Source organism: Diadema setosum, chromosome 1 (assembly GCF_964275005.1).
Source record: "Diadema setosum chromosome 1, eeDiaSeto1, whole genome shotgun sequence".
In the NCBI taxonomy this organism is placed as follows: Eukaryota; Metazoa; Echinodermata; class Echinoidea; order Diadematoida; family Diadematidae; genus Diadema; species Diadema setosum.
The window spans coordinates 36,568,512-36,588,773 of record NC_092685.1 but is presented as its reverse complement, the minus strand read 5'-3'; the positions used below and the strand labels follow the sequence as shown (position 1 = coordinate 36,588,773).

The following is a 20,262-nucleotide window of genomic DNA, read 5'->3' as shown; positions in this document are numbered from 1 at the left end:
GTGTTCAGTTTCAGAGATCAAGCGCATGGGAAGAAAAGATGATGTTGTTGTGTTGTGCGTCATAGGTTTTTCACGTGTAGTGTATTTGTGGTGTACGTTTGGGAGGTTGACCCGGAAGCAGAGGGAAATTGTGGGGGCTGGAGTTTACGGCGAGGTCACTCTTAACTTCGAGTTCGTTGTTTTTTGTGTCCACACGGTGCTTAACTACGAGTGGGGACCCCCCGTGGCTCGTGGTTAGAGCGCTAACCATAAGATTTCTCGTGGCTCGAAACATCGAGCAAACCTCGAGGTTTGCTAACTACGAGTGCGTCTTCACGGTCCCTTACTACAAGCTCTAACCTCGAAGTTTCCTAACTTCGAGGTTAAGGGCTCCCGTCTGAACGTAACTATTGTTTACAATTGTAGGGCCAATAAGATCCCCACAATGTTCTCTTTCTGTCATACATAGCATGCTGATATGCAGCTTTGTAGTTTGTAGTATGGGGATGTATATAATTAACTACAAATTTGTGCAGCATTGTAGATAATAAGATTTATGGAACTTCGGTCATCTGTAGACAAATAGGAGCAAGTTTGCATTGTGGTACTGTCAACTTTTAGTCTTTAGATTTGAAAACCATGTTCTTTAGAGAGTACTCTGTGGTTGTAATTTTAAGGAAAGTAGGTACTGTACATTTAGTTGGTGGTTTTATTAGGAAGAGAGGTCTCACATCTGGACTTTATCTGACCATGTAGATTGTTCTTTGTCTGTTTTGTAAGCATCACACTTGTCAAAGCCTTACATTGTAGTCATAAACATGTGTGAAAAATACATGATGTGCAATGTTTAAGGTATCAGAATAACACAATGTAGATCATCAAATGGATATCCAGTGACTTTTGGTCTTTGTGTGGAATAAATGTCATTCTCTGTTGCCACAAACAATAACATCACTAGGCTAACAATGTGTGCATTCTCTGTTCTGAAAACAGTGAACAATACCTAGTACATTTCTTTCAAGAGATCATTGCATCAAAATAGCGATCAAATGACGAAATACTCCACGATACAAAATTGTAGGTGTTAGTGATAGGATGTTAGAGTAGCCTGGCTGGATGTCAGAGAGTTAACAGTTGCCCGTGCATTCTCACTGTAGACGGATGCCTTAACCCAGACGTTCACTGAGCTGAAGGGTGAGGATCGTGAGCTGAAGCTGGCTGCAGCTCACATCGATGATGCCATCAGTGGCCGTGGAAAGTATGGCAAAGCAAGGGCATTCTTCAAGCCAAAATTTGGGCGATGGTGAGTCCCTCGTAATTTCACTACACCTGCAATTAAAGACCACTTGTGCACAATGTAGTCTGTATGTGTACAAAATGGGATTTAAACACTGTTTGTTTGTTTTTTAAATTGTGTATTTTTATATTGTGCTATGGCTGATTTTTTTTTTTTTAAACTATATTGTCACTCTCTGTACAAATTTGTAAAAAAAAAAAAACCTGATTATCTACAAATGTACATATTTAACAAACATGTCAGAAAAAATGAACTGGCTCAGTTGAATATGAACCTGTTACCTACTGCTTTCCTGGCAATGACACCTCCTGGCAATGACACTTCCAGGCTATCCCTGGTTGCCAGCAGTGGCATGATGAACTTGGAACAAATAATTAGGCCAAGTTTCTGATTACATTAAATACAGTTGTGCATAGTCCAGTGCGGACAAGGCTTATTGAATTATATTAAAAAAAAAATTAACTACATCTATAGCACATCTTCACCTCTCTGCATCAATAATCTCCTTCTTTTGTTGTATGCTGTTTGATATGTAATGTATGAAGAGGCCACCTGCCAAGGGAGCTCAGTTGCTAAGTTTCCCCCAAATGGTCACATGTACATGTAGACAAATTCAATTTTTATTGGAACACTTATGACATTGTATATCTAGTAACACTGGATATAGGACTCTGAAATCCTACATAGATACAATGTACATTGTATCTGCTGCTGTAATTTTTTTTTTTTCAAAATGCTTTAACACATAACTTTCTCAATGTATTTATAGCTGATGTTTCAACAAAGTAACATGTTAGAGTGTACAATGTAGTATTTATCAGCTTGCAAAGTAAAAGAAGAGTGCAATAGTTACAATTGCATATCTACTGTCACTTCAAAGGCTGTCAGAGGGGATTGAAAATATTCATCCAATAGCTCAGATATGCCAAAGTGAAATTTTCAGCATCTGCCATGTAAAGACAAAATGGAAAGCACTGAAGTTTACTTTAATGCTAACTTCTCTCTTCTTTTCCGATTACAATTGTAAGTATGGTATAATCTGGTCGATTGTAATTCATGTAAATTGTTGATTGACCTCTGTCCTGTAGGTGCTTCAAGATGATTAACAACAAATATTTCAAGGGTCTCGTCCTTCTCATGGCAAGTCTTCATCTCGTTCTGACTTTCTTTGAACCTCCCTCCAAGCAACTTGAACAGTAAGTATATATGAGAGTCTGAGAAATTGCCTCATTTCTTGTCAGTAATGTTTGTTTTTTGTTTTTTTTTTTTCCTTGCAGAGGTGGGGGATGGGGCGGAAGGGGAACCTTCACCTTATCTGTAGAAAATACAATATTACAAAAAAAAAAATAGCCCTGAAATGGTGTCCATGATTTTCACAGTATTGCAAGCATCTGAACCCCTCTGGACAGATAAAAACAGAAGACAAAGGAAAGAAATATGTGTTTCATGCAATCTTGCTATTGGCTGTGACCATAGACTTTCATTTTCCTTAAATCATGATCCCTTTATTTTTGTCTTGTCATGATCTATGTAGATATTTGATGGAATTGACCTACTACAGCATTTGTGACAGACTAGAAATGAAAAAGTGAAGTTTAGAATATCAGTGAACATTCCCCTTTAGTGGGTAGAACAGTTTTACTGAAGTTCTTTTCCATTGCCATTTCTCACTGGTATCATCATGTGTCGCTTAAGGATGAAAATGTATTTAAAAAAAAAAGGAGTGCTGTCAAAAACAGGTGTATTTTGACAGAACAAACAGTGGCTTGCATTTGTGTGTGCATTTCACAGCCTTTTGCATTTTAAAGCAAAATTAATGTAACCCAGAAGAATGTGCATCAGAGGGAATTTTTTATCTTTTTTTTTTTTTTAGTTCTTGCACTTATATTGTTTAATGTGAGGGGCTTGCATCAAGGCCTACCATTTAAATGTGTGGGGGCAACAAACCGTACCTGCCCATTGAGGTGGAAGAGGGATCTTGTTATGGGGCGGAGATCTTACACAATACCATCCGGCAGGCCTCTACAGAGCATATCCCCAGGAGGCTTTGAGGTTGCTAAGTCACAGCTATGTGTAGTTAAGTTCAGTGCTATGGTATCAGCAAAACAAAACTAGTGAATTAAATGTCTACAATGTACATACAAATGTACAGTGTGAAATATTCATCAAAGTGCATATATTTTAGATGAACTTTGACCGTTTCAGCTGAAGCTATTGATCACTGAATCAACCTTCTTCATGTTTTTTTTTTCTCTCTCTCTAATGATCATGATACCAATCCAACAAAAATAAAATGAATTTGTGGTCTTGTTGTGTGGCAGCCATGTCTGGGATATACAATTGTATGTCTGAGTTTAAAAGGGATAATCATAATGATGCTTGTAGGATATTGTTTAGCTGTATTTGGTATGAAGTATTCGTGACTTCATGAACACAAAGAGATGTATTTGACATCATTTTAGAAGGATATGGTGCATGAATTTTGCATGTCCTGAAACTGCATTTTGTGACGTAGACACGAAGTGTGTTTTTTAAGATGCAGAAGAGAGCTGAATTGTTAATTGAAGAACACTCAGCAGAGCCTCTCTGTTATTTGGAAAGCCAAGGAAATGTAAAACCCCACTGCACTTAGCAACGAAACATATCATCAAACACAGTAATGTCACCTGTTGATTTACTTAGATATACATGGTTGATTTAAATGGAATGGGATGGGAATAAAAGAATCATTAAGGCTATTGCATGTAGTCAGTGAGGAGATTGTATTTTTATGAAAGGATGGAATGTGTATAAAACTACCAGTAGTTTCTTCTCCATATAACTTTTTCTGGTTTTTTGTTTTTGTTTTTGTTTTTTAAATGACAGTGCAGTGACTTGAATGTACATTTCTTTCACAACAGCATGCTCATGTCAAGCATACTATCTGCAACAAATCAAAGACAAATACTGCACCGGGACATTTACTTTTAACCCTGCATTTACAGCCCATAGTCTAGTAGTGAGCTGTGCTAATTCTGTGATGCTCTGAAATGAACGACATTGATATTTGAAGATTGGTGGGGGGTGGGGGGGGGGGGGGGTATGAGAACAATCCAACCAGTGACCAAAGGTTATTTGATTTTCTCCAGATTATCTACAGTGTAGTTCCAGCCCTCTGATATGGACAATAAGTTTCTCATTAGAAGCTATGACCTGTTAACAGAGGCTGTACAGTGTACCATACTTGGACTTGATTTGGACTCTGAGGGTCAGCCACAAATGTCAATTTTAATCAGAACACCTTTTAAGCATATCACATGGCATTGGAGAAGGTATTTCTGAATGAAATATGAAATGTCTTGATCCAGAGGGGAAAAAAAGTGTCCAGACATGAGTTATAACATTTTGTGTAATAACTTGTGAAGATTCCACTAGACTAAGTTTCTGTGTTATCTTTGTTCTACTTCATCGTTTTCTCATTTTCTTCTCAGAGTCTTCATTCTCTACACTCATTCTTTTGCTTCAGTTATTTTTCATTCTCAGCCTTCTTTTTGTATTTTTTTTTCATATTGCTGATATTCAAGGAAAATGTCAAAATACAGTAAATATTAAACACAGTTGTTAATTCATTTTTATTGCATATTCAGTGTTTTGTTCAGCACTTATTTACTGATAATGTATGCAACAACTTGATGCAGTTTAAATGCACACCAAAGTATTATTTGACCGCCTAGCTTAAAACCCTCAAAAAGTGGCAGATAAGAATTCTCTGTAATTGACCAAAATATGACCTACTCAGATTTTTAAAATTTGCCTTACCTGAGGGAGTAATCTTTTCCCTACCTTCTGTTAAAATGTGGCAGCTTAAAACAAAACCAAAATGGTGATATTAGCAGTTTTTCTGTACCATATATTTTCAGACAGGCACTGCTTTTACTTGGAAATAAAATACATTTTTCATTGATACTTTTGCATGTCAAGCTTTAGTGACCCTTATCTTAAATCCTCTTTTCTCCCTTTTCTCTGAAACTACACATTGTAACTCTCTTATTTCAATCAATTTTTGGATGAGTTAGGTGGTCCAATTTTAAAAAGTTATAAATATTACTTTAAAGCTTAGAGCTTACTCCTTAAAAGTATATGTATACGTATAAAAGTGGAAATTCATTTTGGCCCACTATTTGTGGGTGTTGAGTTGGGTGGTCACATTATGTACCGTATGTTCAAAAAAAAAAAAAATACAACGGGACCCTTTGCAATGATATCTTTAAAAATAGTGAATCAATCCAAATACAAATTCAGGGCATGAAACTATAACTCATTGCCTACATCTTACAGAAAACCCCATTCATTTTGCTTCAGTGGTCAAAGGGAATTTAGGAATTTTGTGGAGGATGTTAAGAATCTCTTCCCTCCAAGTTCTGTCTATTGTATACACACTCAAAAGTATCGAAGTGCTAAACTTGGAAGAATCATACTCATGATGTGCTTTACAACATTCCACATTTCTCTGTGACCGCTTAACCAAATTGAATGGAGTGTTCTGCAAAATAGAGCTAAGATGCTATATTCTAAGACCCTGAAGTATCATCTAGACAGTTTAATCATATTGGGTGTCATCAATGCAAAAATTTGATTGTAATTTTCTTTTCTTTTTTTTTTGGGGGGGGGGGGGACATACTGTACAGTATGAAGCCATCACTGTCTACAATAAACCAGAGATAGTTTGAAAAAGAGAAGGAGAAAAAAGGAGTGATAGTGTCCAAATTCCAGCTCGTAAGTTTTTTTCAAGTCGTCTTCTTGACAGCCAAGACATGTATTTACATCAGTCTATCGATGTTCAAGGAGCTTCGAGTCTTGTTGCCAGGTTACCGCCGGCAACCACGGCAACTTGTTTAGGGCAGAATGGATCTGTGTTTGTTTTCTGTGGTCTCTTTACCCCTCAAGAGCCCAGTTTCTGTGAGTCAACAACAGGTGCATTCTCCAATTGGCATGCAATTCATTTAGAGCATTTGATACTTTGATCAGACAGCTTTGACACAATTATAAAGGGGGATAAAGATATTTCATTCATCTTGTAGAGTGTTGTGAAGAATACAAATTTGACTAACGCTTAGACTTTGCATTATCGTATACAGCTACAAATTTGTATGTGGATTTAAGGTCTTGGGAAGTGTCAGAAATGACTTGATAGATTTTCGGCATACTTTTCTGCACTACTGAAATTCAGTGAGTCAGTTATCTAAAATCTATGATTGTATTCAGAATACAATCATGGATTTTAGATAACTTACTTTTAGTTTTTCTGTCTTTGTTTTATGTACTTTCTAAATGGACTCTAGATTAGGAATGAATCAAACAGAATGAAGTGAGCCCATGAACATATGCACAATTAAAAGAAGACTAGGTGTACTCAAACAAATTACACAGAAATTTTCTTTGCTCTAGGTGACATGACATTTCCAATATTTTGTGGTATTTGGTTTTATGGTATTTTTTATTAAGTATTTATTTTCTATTGTAGACTCACCAAACTAAATGAGCCAGAGTGAGATAAGTCTGGAAGATATGCAGCCATAATATGTTTCCATTTTTGTAAGCTGTGTTCAGAAAAAAACAAAACCAACTAAAAGAAAAACTTAAATAAGTAAAAAACAAAAAAACTAAAAACAAAAATTGTGCAGGGGCTTTTTATACCCATTATTTTGGTGACCAAACTCTGAAATGGAAGAGCACCAAGTAATAATGTCGTCATAAGATTTTGAGAGATAATTGTGCAATGGGCCGTGTACACATTGTTATCATTATGCTGTGAATGGGGTATTCCCGACTGTCATGTCTCAACTATGTACAAATGTTTGTTCTCTGATGTTGGAATGTAGAATCAATACTCATCTTGATCAAATACCTGAGGAAGTGCCATAAATTTTTTTATTACTTTACTTTGAGATTTTTTTTTTTTTTTTTGGGGGGGGGGGACTTTTTGAGTGGACTGGTGCTGAATGGATTTTCCCTCGATTATCTTATGTCATCATGTTGTGACTGTGCAAATAGTTTTGACGCAGCGTTCCGGTTAAATGAGCACCAAGTGTGGTACTGTAAATTGACATTTTGCAGTACATGACTTGTGTCTGTCTCTATGCATACTTGTGATAGTCTTGTTATAAAACAGTGAGTGGTTTGTTATTTGCATCTCCATGTATATAATTAAAAAAAAAGAGAAGAGAGAATGACTTAACTTTTTCAACCCCTGTTGATGGGAGTGCATGCGGATCATGTTTGGAAAACAACAAAACCTAAAACATACAGTGTGCATGGTAACAGTAGCGTAGGAAAACGGTTAAGAGACAGGCTTAGATAGAAATGGATAGATGGAATATTAAAATGTGTTGTAGAAGGAAAGATCATAGATGCACATGATGTACATATATGTAAATATAGAGAGATAGCTCTCTAGAAAATAATCAATGTTGCAGAAGTCAGGTGTATTAAGGCATTTTAGAAAGTTAGGTAGGCCCCTAATGTGCATCCAATTCATCCATAATGGCCCGAATTCACGAAGGTGGTACAAATGAAACCATGGTCTAAACCATGGACAAAAACCATGGAGCGCCAAGTGTCGCATGGAATATTTCGTCACGAAATCAGTCATTTCGTCGATGAAATGATTATTTTGTTAAGAAATGACAACATTTTGTAACTAGATGAACATTTCGTCCACGAAATTATAATTTCGTTAACGAAACGGTCATTTTGTCGACGAAATGATCAATTTCGTAACGAAATATTTTGTGCGACACTTGGCGCTCCATGGTTTTTGTCCATGGTTTAAACCATGGTTTCATTTGTACCACCTTCGTGAATTCGGGCCAATATGGTTGATATTAAGACAGCTGTACTATAGGCAGAATGGCCAGCTTACAATACACTCTAGCTTTGTCAGCTATTGCATCAAATAAGTTCTTGTCTATGCGATATAGGCAGTACATTTTTGTACACACACATATTGTACCATACGAGTATAACATGTTTGTCATGATGGCTACTGCACCCAACCTGTCTAAAACGACCACCTGACTTTAATGACTGAACTTGTGTTTCCCTTGAGCAGTCGTTCTAGAAAAGGTTTGACTGTTTTGGCCATGGTGTTCTAGACGAGCCAAAGTAATGCAACGCTGCACACTGGCACTGGTACGATGGTCCCTGACCAGTAAAAAATCACTGTTGGACCAGGAACTTTTCCAGGAATGGACCAGTGAAGAATAGAAAAACTGGGTACCTACTGGTCCAACAAACAGGTCAAACCAGAAGAAAAAAAAATGGGTTAGTGTGCAGCCCTGTGTAATGCAACTCATATATTGGAAGTATGTACAATTTGTATATTAGATGTCTTTTTAACAGGTGCAGTTTGCAATAGGATAGTTTTTGTTCTTATTCTTGACCACACAGACAAGCATCTCCCACCATCTACATAGTCCTGGGCCTGACTCCTCTTTGCCTTATTGTCTATGCCATTGACGTTGGTGTGCACATGGGGTTCCTGTCCTGGCGAGTGTTTTGGTCACTGGACGAAAACAGGTGGTTGAGGTGAGTGGACATCATATGTGAGAGATGCTGTAGCATGGTGTGTTTGGAGCTCATGGACATTTCATTGTATGTCATGAGATAGCACAAACTCAATAATCATATTTCATAATCTGCCTGGTTTTGCAACAAGTGGCCTAAAGCTCCTACTGTAGATATATGTGGTACACACAAGATGTAAAGTACTGTGGTATGCCAAATATGTGTTTGCCTCATATTCCTCTTTCCTTTTCTATTCTCATTGTTAAGAAGTAGTTACTTTCATTGCTGGGAGAGAGAAAAACAAAATAGAATTGTTTGAATTAAGTGAGATACTTTGTTATGTTTGGCGAAGTATGTCAACCTGCTCAATTGCATTTGCAGATGAAACGAAAACCCAGCTTTAAAGGTGCTTCAAAATAGTTCTGAAATGTGAGTTAGGGATAGAAACAACCAATGTATTATTATGTAAAGCGTTGTTAAATATACAAAATGTGAACAGTAATTATGCTAAAATGTTTCTAGACTGAACCATCTACTGTTATGTTTTATGGAGGAAAAATAGTTATATTTCCTTATATTTTGGGGCTTCATTGCAAAATTTTACAGGGTAGGACTTTTGTGATACAACTGACCTATACACATGCATCAAGTGTAATATCTCAAACATTTTTAAGTCACTACTCCCAATGTTAAACAGCACCTTTAATGTGACAGTTTCACAGTCCTGTCTTGTTAGGGTGAGGGGGGTGTTTAATACTCTGTATATTGAAAGAGAAAGAATCGTACTGGTATATCTGTGATTTTTACATTCTTTTTCTTTGTTCTGTTATTAAAATTTTCTTATATTTCTCTTGTACTTCACCAGGAGTGAATTTGTTCTCACCTGCATGTACTGTGTGGACTATTTCATGCTGGTGTTAGAAGTGATCATAGGCAAGGTAAGAGAGTACTACTCTATGGAGCTCCAGTCAAGAATATTTCTGCTTAGTTATCAGAGTTGTTTATGAAGGTTTTTTCCCTCTAGAAGTTAGTGTAAGGAATTTATGACATACAATGTATTGTGCCATGTGGACAGAAATATACATCACAAATAAAGGCCAACCTAATATTCCATTGTATGTGTTTGTGTGCACTACGAAACTCTTATTGTATATGTACCTTCATTATCTTTGTATATTATGTGAATGCGATAATTATTCAATATTTTAAATGCATTTAAATTATTCAGTACAGTGCAGCAGAAGAAAAAAAAAACATTGATGAGCTCTTGCAGCGCAGTATAACGTCATAGTTTCTGTGCTCAACAAATGATTTTTATCATTTTAAGTGTTTTTATTATCTTTTTTTTTTTTTACGAGTATGATTCTGGGGGGGAAAAATACCAGATTGACCATACTTATGTAGTAGATTTTACGGCACTCTTTTTGAATCTAGGTCTCTGAATTCCATTTTTTTGTTTGTTCCTTGGTGTTTTATCTATTTTCAATCTCTTCCTCTAACGTATGACCTAAGATTTGTGTGTTGTGTTTAGTGCAGATACTGTGTATACAATTGTGTTTCTTCCCACATCGGCTTTGTCAGTGTTCTATTTACGTCAAACTGCCTTTGTAAGGTTTGCTGAACATCACTTAGCAAGTGTCCAAGGTTTTATCAGATTGCAAATGGTCACTGTAGAGTTGCCATAGATTGCGTATTTGCATGCTGGTATGTGGTATGTTAGTGCCAAGTTGAAACATAGTAGAATAATTCCCCTGTTAGTAAGAGGAAAAATTAGTAGTGATACTGCTCAGTTCAAATTTTGTAATGTCAACAAATTCCAGAACTGGAGACCCCGTTACCCAATCTGTTGTGGTTGGTTTGTGGAGTTAATGTTGAATCATTCTATCAATTTGGTAATCAACTTATCAGAACTGTGTTGTTGTTCGTTTTTTTGTTTTTGTTTTTGTTTTTGTTTTTTGGAAATCAAACTCATCTCAGTGTTCAGCCAGCAGACCACTGTTTGTAGTTTGTCCATTTTGATTCTTTCTTTTTTTTTCCACCAGCGTTTGGCTCAGCCCTTTCGATGTTTGCGGGCATTCATCATTCTGTGCAAGCTGAACAATGTGCAACACATCTGGGATGTGGTTATGTCTAGTGTCGTGAAGTTTGTTGAGGTAAGTTGTACTTCAATATCAAGTGTGAATCTCCCTGATTCTTGTTATCATTCGGTGACAATGGTTGTGATGATAACTTTGCTTAGTGATTTCCCCATAGCAAGAAATGATTTTAATGATGCAAAGACAAGCACACAGACTTGCAAACACATGCACATACACAAATATATTGCTGGTGGATAGATCATCTAAAAACATGACTGATTTTTTTTTTTTTTTTTTTTTTTGTCTTTACCGCTGAATATTATGCACTTTTTTTTTTCTACAGTAGAGAAATTTCACAGATTATTGAAAATAGAATTCTGCTAAATCTTGGCTGACACATAATTTAAAATCACAAATTATTTTACTCATTCAGTGTTGATGCAATACTTAAAAAACTTTGTGCCTTTTACAATCATTGTGAGAAGTTCCTTCAAGTTCATATAACCTGCAGATGATGTTGAATGCACCCATGTAGAAGTATTACTTACTAGATTTCAAGTGCATGATTGTTCCTCCATAATATTATTCATTTGGTTGTTCACAACTCATGAGTTAATACCAAATCATAAAACTCAGTCTAGTATCATACTGGCCATAAAGAAATCCATTTGCCATGTGACTATTGACTGATAAGCAGTATCATTGTCCATCATTGTAAAGAAAAGAAATTTGATAAAGTCTAAACGTCCCAACAACAAGGACAGAAGAATGTGCGACAGGAAACTCAATTTAGCATGTAGCTGGCTGTGCAGAAATCAGTTTCCATGTGGCAATCTGCTGTTATGCAACATAAATATTTATTGATGTCATTTCACAGTAGGTATATTCATATATCCCTTTGACATACAAGAAACACGGTGAAGAGAATTACAAGGCCAGTGATACCATTGATGGCGCCTACCTACAGGGCATGAAGGAGAAGCACTGAATGTGATGAATTAACCCGCTGCCAAAAAAAAAAGAAGTGTCATTCATTTTACCCCATTCACGAGCATCAGATCAATTACCAAGAATAATAGGTGTTCGCTTCCCGTTGGTCCCGGGTGTATTGTTTGCAAGTGGATCAGGTTGATGCAAGTTCAGAGCCTCCCATAGTCTAATTTTGGAATGGAATATATTACAAAAGAATTTACTGGCTCTGAAATGACTGCTCAGAATAATTTTATATGCTAATTTCCAGTAATTTTGACAATGAGCTGAAAGTCACTGACGTCGACCAAATGATATCCTTTGTAATCATTGTCATGGAGCTTGTTATTATCATCATTCCTATCTTTTTCAATTATAGTATTACTATTATCATTATACACCTACCAAGTGTTCCTTTTTTTTAATCAGAACAATCCCTATTTTGGGGTGTTTTTTTTTTTTTTTTCAAGGAAAGAAAAAGCATCTCGCAACCTTGTGTTCCTGTTTTTTCCAACTCCTAATGATGTATGGGACACTGCTAAAAATGCATATTTTTGCCAATTTTTTTCCAGTCACTCCTGTTTCCTAAACATAAGCATGTATGTCAATATCACTATGATTCTGATGATGGTGATGTTTATGATGATGATCTTGATCATGAATATTTATGTTATTTTAATGTCATAATTATTATTATCACTATTATTACTCAGTTTTTATTATACTGTATATGCCATGCATTTTGTTGGCTTTTATTTCCACAAATTTCATGAGTTGGATGCTACCTGGAATTTGCAAATTTAACAACACACGAAAATATGAACTCTGATTTTAACATGCATACATGTTTCTGTCCAGTGCTGTGCTCCGTGATCGTGAATCTAATCACTCACTAGAATATCGAGAAGCCCAATTCGAGAAAATTTGAATCGCCAAATATGTGGCATATACACCATCTCATTGTAACAGGAGTTTCAATCTTAGTGCAGAAGAGAATATCAGAATGTGTATTGTGTTCTTTGCTCTCTTTTTGTGCAGGTTTTTGTAGGCATTGTCTTCTTCATCATTGTGTTTTCTGCTGTTGGAGTCCACCTGTATGATGAGACTTACCACGATATTACAAACAGCGACAACAACAGTTCGGGTTGTGATAGAAATGAAACTAATGTATATATAGGGTAAGTGAACTGCACAGCAGTAATTTTTTTTCCATTCCGTGATGAAAAGCATTAGTTTAGATGAGAGCTATTCTACCTTTATTTCTGCCATGTGTTTTAAGAAGTAAGTCATAAAAAAAGAATTGATATACACTCTTGATACTGGCGTCCTGCAAAGAAAAAGCAAGAGAATGCTTGTGAATAGAATGTGAATGCCATGTACAAACAATCACTAAAACAATGGGTACATGCTCCTTTTAGGTGAATCTTGTATGAGATATCACACAGTTTTTCTCTCCCATTTCATTCTCTTTTCAGTGTAGTGCATTCACAGATGCCACTACATGAATGATATGTAATGAGAAATATTCTCATAGAAGGATTTTCTAAAATTTATGAATGCTTATCGACCTTAAGAATACAATCTCACAGTTTGAAGTTGAAAATCTAATATTTTTGAGGAAATTTTTGATACAATGGACTCCCATTATAACAAAGTCAGCAGTTTTCTTTGATTACATCAGAATTTCGTTATAAGCGAACAAATAAACAACTAGAAAAGCACTCTGAGAGCGCAGACCTCTGCCAAGCAGCTACTTTCCACCAATGATCTTGCTCTTCCCAAAGAGATTTTTCTCCTCTCCACCACTGGGGAAAAGCTCTTTGGGCTCTTCCATAGAGATCAGTGATTTCCACACCTTTGTTACGTCATAAACCCTCAGCTGCGCGTCGCGCCTCACCCAGCTGCTGGCAGAAACTGGAGCATGCACTTTAGTGCACGTTTGAAAACCTCAAAACTGCGCAGCTTGAACTCCCAAGTTCATTGACCCTACCCGTCAAAATATAAAAAATCCTTCATAAATTCCCCAAAAATTCTCGGATCACTACCAAAATGTAATCGTTTGTTACTTGTGTCATTTTCAACCGTTCCTGTAAGTTTCATCCAAACCCGTTAACTACTTTTTGAGTTATTTTGCACAAGGACAAACAAACAAACAAACAAACAAACAAACAAACAAACCAACGGTAACGAAAACATAACCTCCTCCCTTGGTGGAGGTAATGAAAAGCAAAGAGAGAATAATGTTGCCGCCTGGTTTTTTATTTTGTTGTAACCAGAATGTCATTATAACTGTGTTCGTTATAACAGGAATACACTGTATGATCAAGTATTAAATACATCCATGACCTGGTCACTCATTGCTGGGACTTTTACTTCATGCATGAGCTTTTTGTTATGGATTGTCATGAAATATGTCCCTAATGTTTCCTCTCTCCTATCCAGGGCATTTGATCATGTTGGCATTTCATTTCTAAGGCTCTTCGTGCTACTCTCTACCGAGAATTATCCGGTTAGTATCAAGGATGAATGATATGATAAAGATAATGATAGTCATGATGATGATAGTAGTGCTGAAAGTCGTTATGATTTCAATATCAGCATTATTTTTTTTCAATGTCATTAGTACAGCTGTAGTAGTAGAAGTAGTAGTAGAAGTAGTAGCAGTAGTAGTAGTAGTAGTAGTAGTAGTAGTAGTAGTAGTAGTAGTAGTATTAGTAGTAGTAGTAGTAGTAGTAGTAATAGTAGTTGTAGTAGTTACGTAGTAATAGTAGTAGTTGTAGTAGTAGTAGTAGTAGTAGTAGTTAGTAGTAGTAGTAGTAGTAGTAGTAGTAGTAGAAATAGTAGTTGTATTAGTAATAGTAATAGTAGTTGTAGTAGTAGTAGTAGTAGTAGTAGTAGTGTGACAACAAAGGCATAGTTTACAATGTTGAAAAACTTATATTGTTCTGGAAATGTAGTAATGAACAACTGAATGATTTCATATCATATCAAGTAAAACATGTTACCCTAAAGTTGTGTGTTTTGTTTCTCCCAAGAGTGTCGAAAATTTGTTTTTCAGTGCAGATGATTTCATACAAGCAACAGGACGATATCTGTCTGTATTTCTGCATAGATAAGTGAGATAGATGAATAAATAGATGAGTATACACTTTTTTATTGGATATTAACATATCAAGATGTGTGAATTCACTCCAATTTGAACTCAATTGTTATAGGCAGATGGAGAATGAAAGAGTAATATTAATGTGCATCTTGTGTTGGTTATCACACACATCTGTAGGATGTCATGATTCCGGCGTTTTCCAGCAGCCGCTGGAACTTTCTCTACTTTGGTCTATTTGTCTTTGTGGGAGTGTTCTTCCTGACTGCCATCATGCTTGCTATCATCGTCGACAGCTACTGGTAAGTCAAGTCACCACACTATCCTTCTGTAACAGGTAGAGTAGGCTTGATGTTACTTGGGAATATTGAAGTCAATAGGTCATATTTTTTACCTGATCATTACGAGCCAAGCTTGGTGTACTTTATTTGTTCACTTAAAGGGAATGAATTTTACTGTTTGAGAATGTTGAAGTCAGCAGATCATATTCATCATCTGATGGTTGTAGAGCCCAGCCTGTTGCACTTTTTTTTTTTCTTTTTGAAAGGTCTGATTGATTTTTCTCCCCTGTTATGGAAATGAGTTCTGAAATCTCTTTTTCATGTGCTGTAATGTAATGTGCTGTGATGGATTTGTATGTGTTTGTACAAGTGTGTGTAGTGTAATGATTGATGTCTTGTGTCATAAGTTTATGCCTAAAATCATCTAGAAAACCTTGAATATGGTGAAGACGAGAGCAAAGCAAACCTTTCATGCGATGTTTACAGAGGAGTAGCATTGTCCAGTTTAATCTCAGCTCCAACTCCTGTTTTAAAACTTTTGGTAAACAGAATGCTGAGGCTCTGATGTCACTTCAACGTCATGCAAAAGTATTTTTGATTTTGCGATTCCTTGTACCTATCAAAACTTGCAGCGACGATATCATGTACCTGCTGTAGATAGTGACACTTTTTGTGCAGTGCTGCGAGAAAAAATGTGAAAGTTAGACTAACAGAGATGTAATGTAGCAATTAAGAGCTTTCATTTCAGTTTCCACCTCTGAATGGTTTGAATTGAATTGAAAGAGTATTTTATTGAGCAACATCCATCTCAGCCCACAGGCAGAATTGCAGACATTGTGCACAAAGGACCATTAATACATTAAAGATATGGACAATTAATCACGTTGTTAATGGATAAGTATTATGGTAGTGAAAAAAACAAAGATAGTTTAAGATGGAAAGCTTCCTAGGAGACTTGTACTTGTTATCTCAAAGACTTTTTGACTATTTCTTTTTGAGAGATGATAATTCCAGGAATGCATAGTTGTAATGATGTTGGTTTTTTAAATAATTGATCAAACACAAATAGCAAATATTGATTGTAGGTGATGGTGTGTGGACCTTGGTATGCAATATCCTATGATTTATCATATCCTGGCTAGGTGATATCATTCCTTGAATTTTTAGGATGTGTTTATGAAATGACGCCCTACCCCGATTTGACTTTGTTCTTCCTCGAAATGGGGGGGCGGGGGGGTGGGGGGGGGGGGAGTGTGATCATGGATCCCGGTTCGTTGTCTGTCTCTATAGTAGAGTGTTTACCTAACTGTCTCACTGCTCCTCATCTTTCAGAGGTCACTCTGACTGGCTGTTGATTTTAGTGATCCTAATCAGGAGGTCATTATAGAAGGAATTTATTGCTATGTTATGACCCCCCCCCCCCCATTGGCTTGATCTCTTCTGGACAAATGTGGCCAGAGGAAATAATGACGATGTACACCCGAGGTCTTTCAATCCAATATTCTTTAATAGCTACCCTTTGACTGGCCTTGTAAGAAAGTGAATTGTATTTCTGTTCAAAATAACACAAGTAATGCATAATGCAAAGATGACTTGGCATTTTATTTGAGCATTAGTGTGTGTGTGTAGAGGAAACTGCAGCTCGGGGGTAAGTTGGTTGAATTCACCATCCTTACATTGTTGTTGTTTCTTAGGTCATTTGCTGATAAACATGATTTAAAGAAGAACCAGCCAGCTCTAGATATTGGGTGATCAGTGTCGTTTTAAGTATCTTTTATCTGCCTATGTGTTGTAGTATTTGAAACAGAAGATAAAATGAGTGCAGTTGTAAGCATTTCTGATGATTGTAAGCCTGTTTTCTGTGTGAACTCACCACACTTATTCCATGTATTCCTTTGTTGTTGTTGTTGTTGTTTTTCAGGTCTTTTGCCAAGAAGCATGTCAAGAAAGAGCGTGCCAGGGAGAGGGCGGAGCTTGCCAAGGCGTGGAACCTCCTCGATCCCCTTGGCAACGGCAGCCTGCCAATCACAGACGGACGCTTCCTCAAGCTCCTCAAGATTCTCAAGCCTCATGTGAGTAACACTTCTTTTCATTCCCTTTAACTGAGGACATATGTATATACAAGCATTCATACCTTTAAATATTTGTACAAACTATTACAAAATGGGAAAGTGTTCGCCTAATTTATTTATTTATTGATTTATTTTTTGTGCTGGACAAATATCAGTGCACTTTGTGCTGGACAAATATCAGTGCACTTTGCTTGTTTTTATAATTTTTAGGATTGTTCAGTCAGATAGTTAGCTTGCCAAAATTTTCATTGTGAATTATTTCATGCTGACAGTATTTTAACAACAAGTAGCTAGATCCTATACTGTAGAAGTGGAAATTAATGTGGTGTGGAAATTTTCACACATTTTATGTGGCAAGAAACCAGCGTGAAAATAAAACCATGCAAAATATTTTTGTATGTCATTTGGTCCTGTAATAACTGTCTTGATTCCACAGAATTAAAAACACACAAAAATCTTCTTACCCAGCCAAGGATGAAAAAATACTTGTGCAAAAATAGCAATTTTAAGAGTATTGCATTGCTAAGTCATGTGCTTTTTTGTTAATAATTAACATCCTATATCACTGGATTTCTTCCCCTACAGCTTTACTGGAATTCAGACCTGAGATTTCCACTTTATTTCTAAATTTTGTTGTTTGATTGAATTTATAGCTCCTCTCTTCTGATATATTTCTCTTCTGATATATATCTACACCCTACAAGCAATGTTTTTATTTAGATTCCTCATATTTCACATGTTTAATTTTTTTAATGCTGTATTTGACAATTCTCCCATGCATTTTTTGGTTATGTTCATGGTTTGTTTGTTAAACATGGAATATGGAAAAATAAACACAATACAAATAAACAAACTGTTTTTTTTTACTCATTGAATTTTATTGACAGCACACTGATGAGATGAACAGCCAGCTGATTGATTACCTGGACGACAACAATGATGGACAGGTGGACTCTCTAGAATGGACCATCAGACTGAACGAAGCACTCTCGTTTGAGTTTGAAGAAGACAAGTTTTATGATATCGTAAGTCAAAATGCCTAAGATAGAATGGAGCAAGAGGAGAGAGTGTGTGAATAGTCTCTCAGAATCTGGGCAAATTCCTTCCTAACATCCCAATCCCCTCTAAAAAAAAAAAAAAAAAAGTATTATCATTTTGATAACTTTGAAAACATTTTGATAACAGGAACTTACCATTCATCCATGCACTTTTGCTATTGCATATATTATAGTAATATGTGAGCCTTGGCAGTTACGGCAGTCTGGTATGCATTCCTTCTTATACAGTATGCATCAAGAAATCATAACCCATGCAATAATCATCTATTTTGATATGTTATGATAGTTGATGTCTATTAATATTGTCTTCTAAATATGTTGAAATGTATGTATCCAAATCTTCTTTATTTTCCATTGATATAAGATTTGTTAACATATTGATGTGTTAATGGAATACTGTTGAAATAAAATTTGCATTTTCTATCTCATGTTAGGGATTCAGCGCCATTACCAAAATTTAATTTAAGTGCAGTTATTTTCATTATACCGTGTATATCATGTTCTAACATTATAAATGATTGCTTTTGTGTAATGGATATCTACATGTACTATAGATGATGCATGAGTACTACACAATGAAGTGAAATGAGACACAAATGAAAAGCAAGGTGTTTCAGTTGGTAATGGTGTATTTGCACTCTACTTTACTGTCTGCAAATTAAATTCAATTTGTTTTTGGTGATTATTTCCAGGATACCGGCGGGTCAAAGTTTGTCTTCATGATGCAGTCATTTTGTCAGAAGGTCATTCGCTCAAAGGCCTTTTCCAGAGTCGTGCTAACTCTCATTCTACTTCACTGGTGAGATACCTGCTGGGAACACTCTGCAGTACATTGTCATTTACTTTTTCCTGCCCTGATCTGTTGATTGCTATTGCCACCAGTCGCTAACATTTTCCTCAATACTTCTCTCTGCTTTAGCGTACTATGAAGCAGTATTCAGTTTTCAAAATCTGTGAGGGGAAGAGTGGTTTGTAAGCCTGTCTGTATTCTTAGGCAATTGCAAAATCATGCATTTATGATTGACCACATTGAATTGTTATTGAGAGTAGCATTTTCTTTCTTTGATATCGAGGTGTTGGATAACCTGTAGAATAGTGTGTGTGTCTGTGTATTCATCTCCATTAGCAAAGAAAAAAAAAGTGATATAAGGTACAATTTATATGAGGCAAAGGCACACTATTGCCACTTTATCTCATCTCTTTTTAAGTGTATATTCCTCTTAATTCTTGGTTAATGAAAATAATATGGTAAAAATTTATATGCGTTGACATTTGACTAGAAAAGAATCACTTAATGCATTAAAATTTGAATGCCTTCATCATAAATGCAAAGTGGCTAATGGAATTAATTAGTTTATCTATAGTGCCATGACTGCTTGCACAAAGAGAGGGAAAAAAAGTGATTTAAGAAAGGAACTATAGAAGAAGTGTTTGAACGAATAAAAGAGAACAACAACGATAGAGTGCATGAATGAATGAATGAATGAATGAATGAATGAATGAATGAATGAATGAATGAATTAATTAATTAATTAATAAATATCTTCTTGTCTGCCTTCACACAGCATCCTGTTTTGCCTGAAGTGGTATGACATGTCAAAAACTGCAATGCTCAGCATTCAGATTCTAAAGACGACCATCATTTTTGCATTCCTTGTGAGTAATCATTTGCCAATATGCAATTTATATTTATTCACGATGTAGTAACTTTGGTTTCAATGAAGTTATAATGTTAGAAGATAGTTGAATAGATAATAAAGTGACAGATACATGTTTTCTTTTGCTTGAAAAAATTCATGTCTTTGAATTATCTCTCCGAAAATTTTCATTACCAAAGATTGAATACATAATACATGAAAAAAACAAAAAACAAAAAAACACTG

The 20,262-nt window shown here is 35.9% G+C and overlaps 1 protein-coding gene across 1 annotated transcript in view; it reads left to right on the top strand.

Moving 5' to 3' along the window:
* Window positions 1–20,262, top strand: part of LOC140234269 (uncharacterized) — a 48,241-nt gene that overhangs the window by 2,395 nt on the left and 25,584 nt on the right. Inside the window, exons 2-13 of the mRNA XM_072314365.1 lie at window positions 1,137–1,282; window positions 2,365–2,472; window positions 8,705–8,842; window positions 9,687–9,759; window positions 10,864–10,974; window positions 12,907–13,046; window positions 14,311–14,377; window positions 15,149–15,270; window positions 17,171–17,321; window positions 18,209–18,346; window positions 19,072–19,178; window positions 19,945–20,035. Of these exons, the coding sequence (XP_072170466.1) occupies window positions 1,137–1,282; window positions 2,365–2,472; window positions 8,705–8,842; window positions 9,687–9,759; window positions 10,864–10,974; window positions 12,907–13,046; window positions 14,311–14,377; window positions 15,149–15,270; window positions 17,171–17,321; window positions 18,209–18,346; window positions 19,072–19,178; window positions 19,945–20,035 (1,392 nt within the window). The remainder of the gene's footprint in view (window positions 1–1,136; window positions 1,283–2,364; window positions 2,473–8,704; window positions 8,843–9,686; window positions 9,760–10,863; window positions 10,975–12,906; window positions 13,047–14,310; window positions 14,378–15,148; window positions 15,271–17,170; window positions 17,322–18,208; window positions 18,347–19,071; window positions 19,179–19,944; window positions 20,036–20,262) is intronic.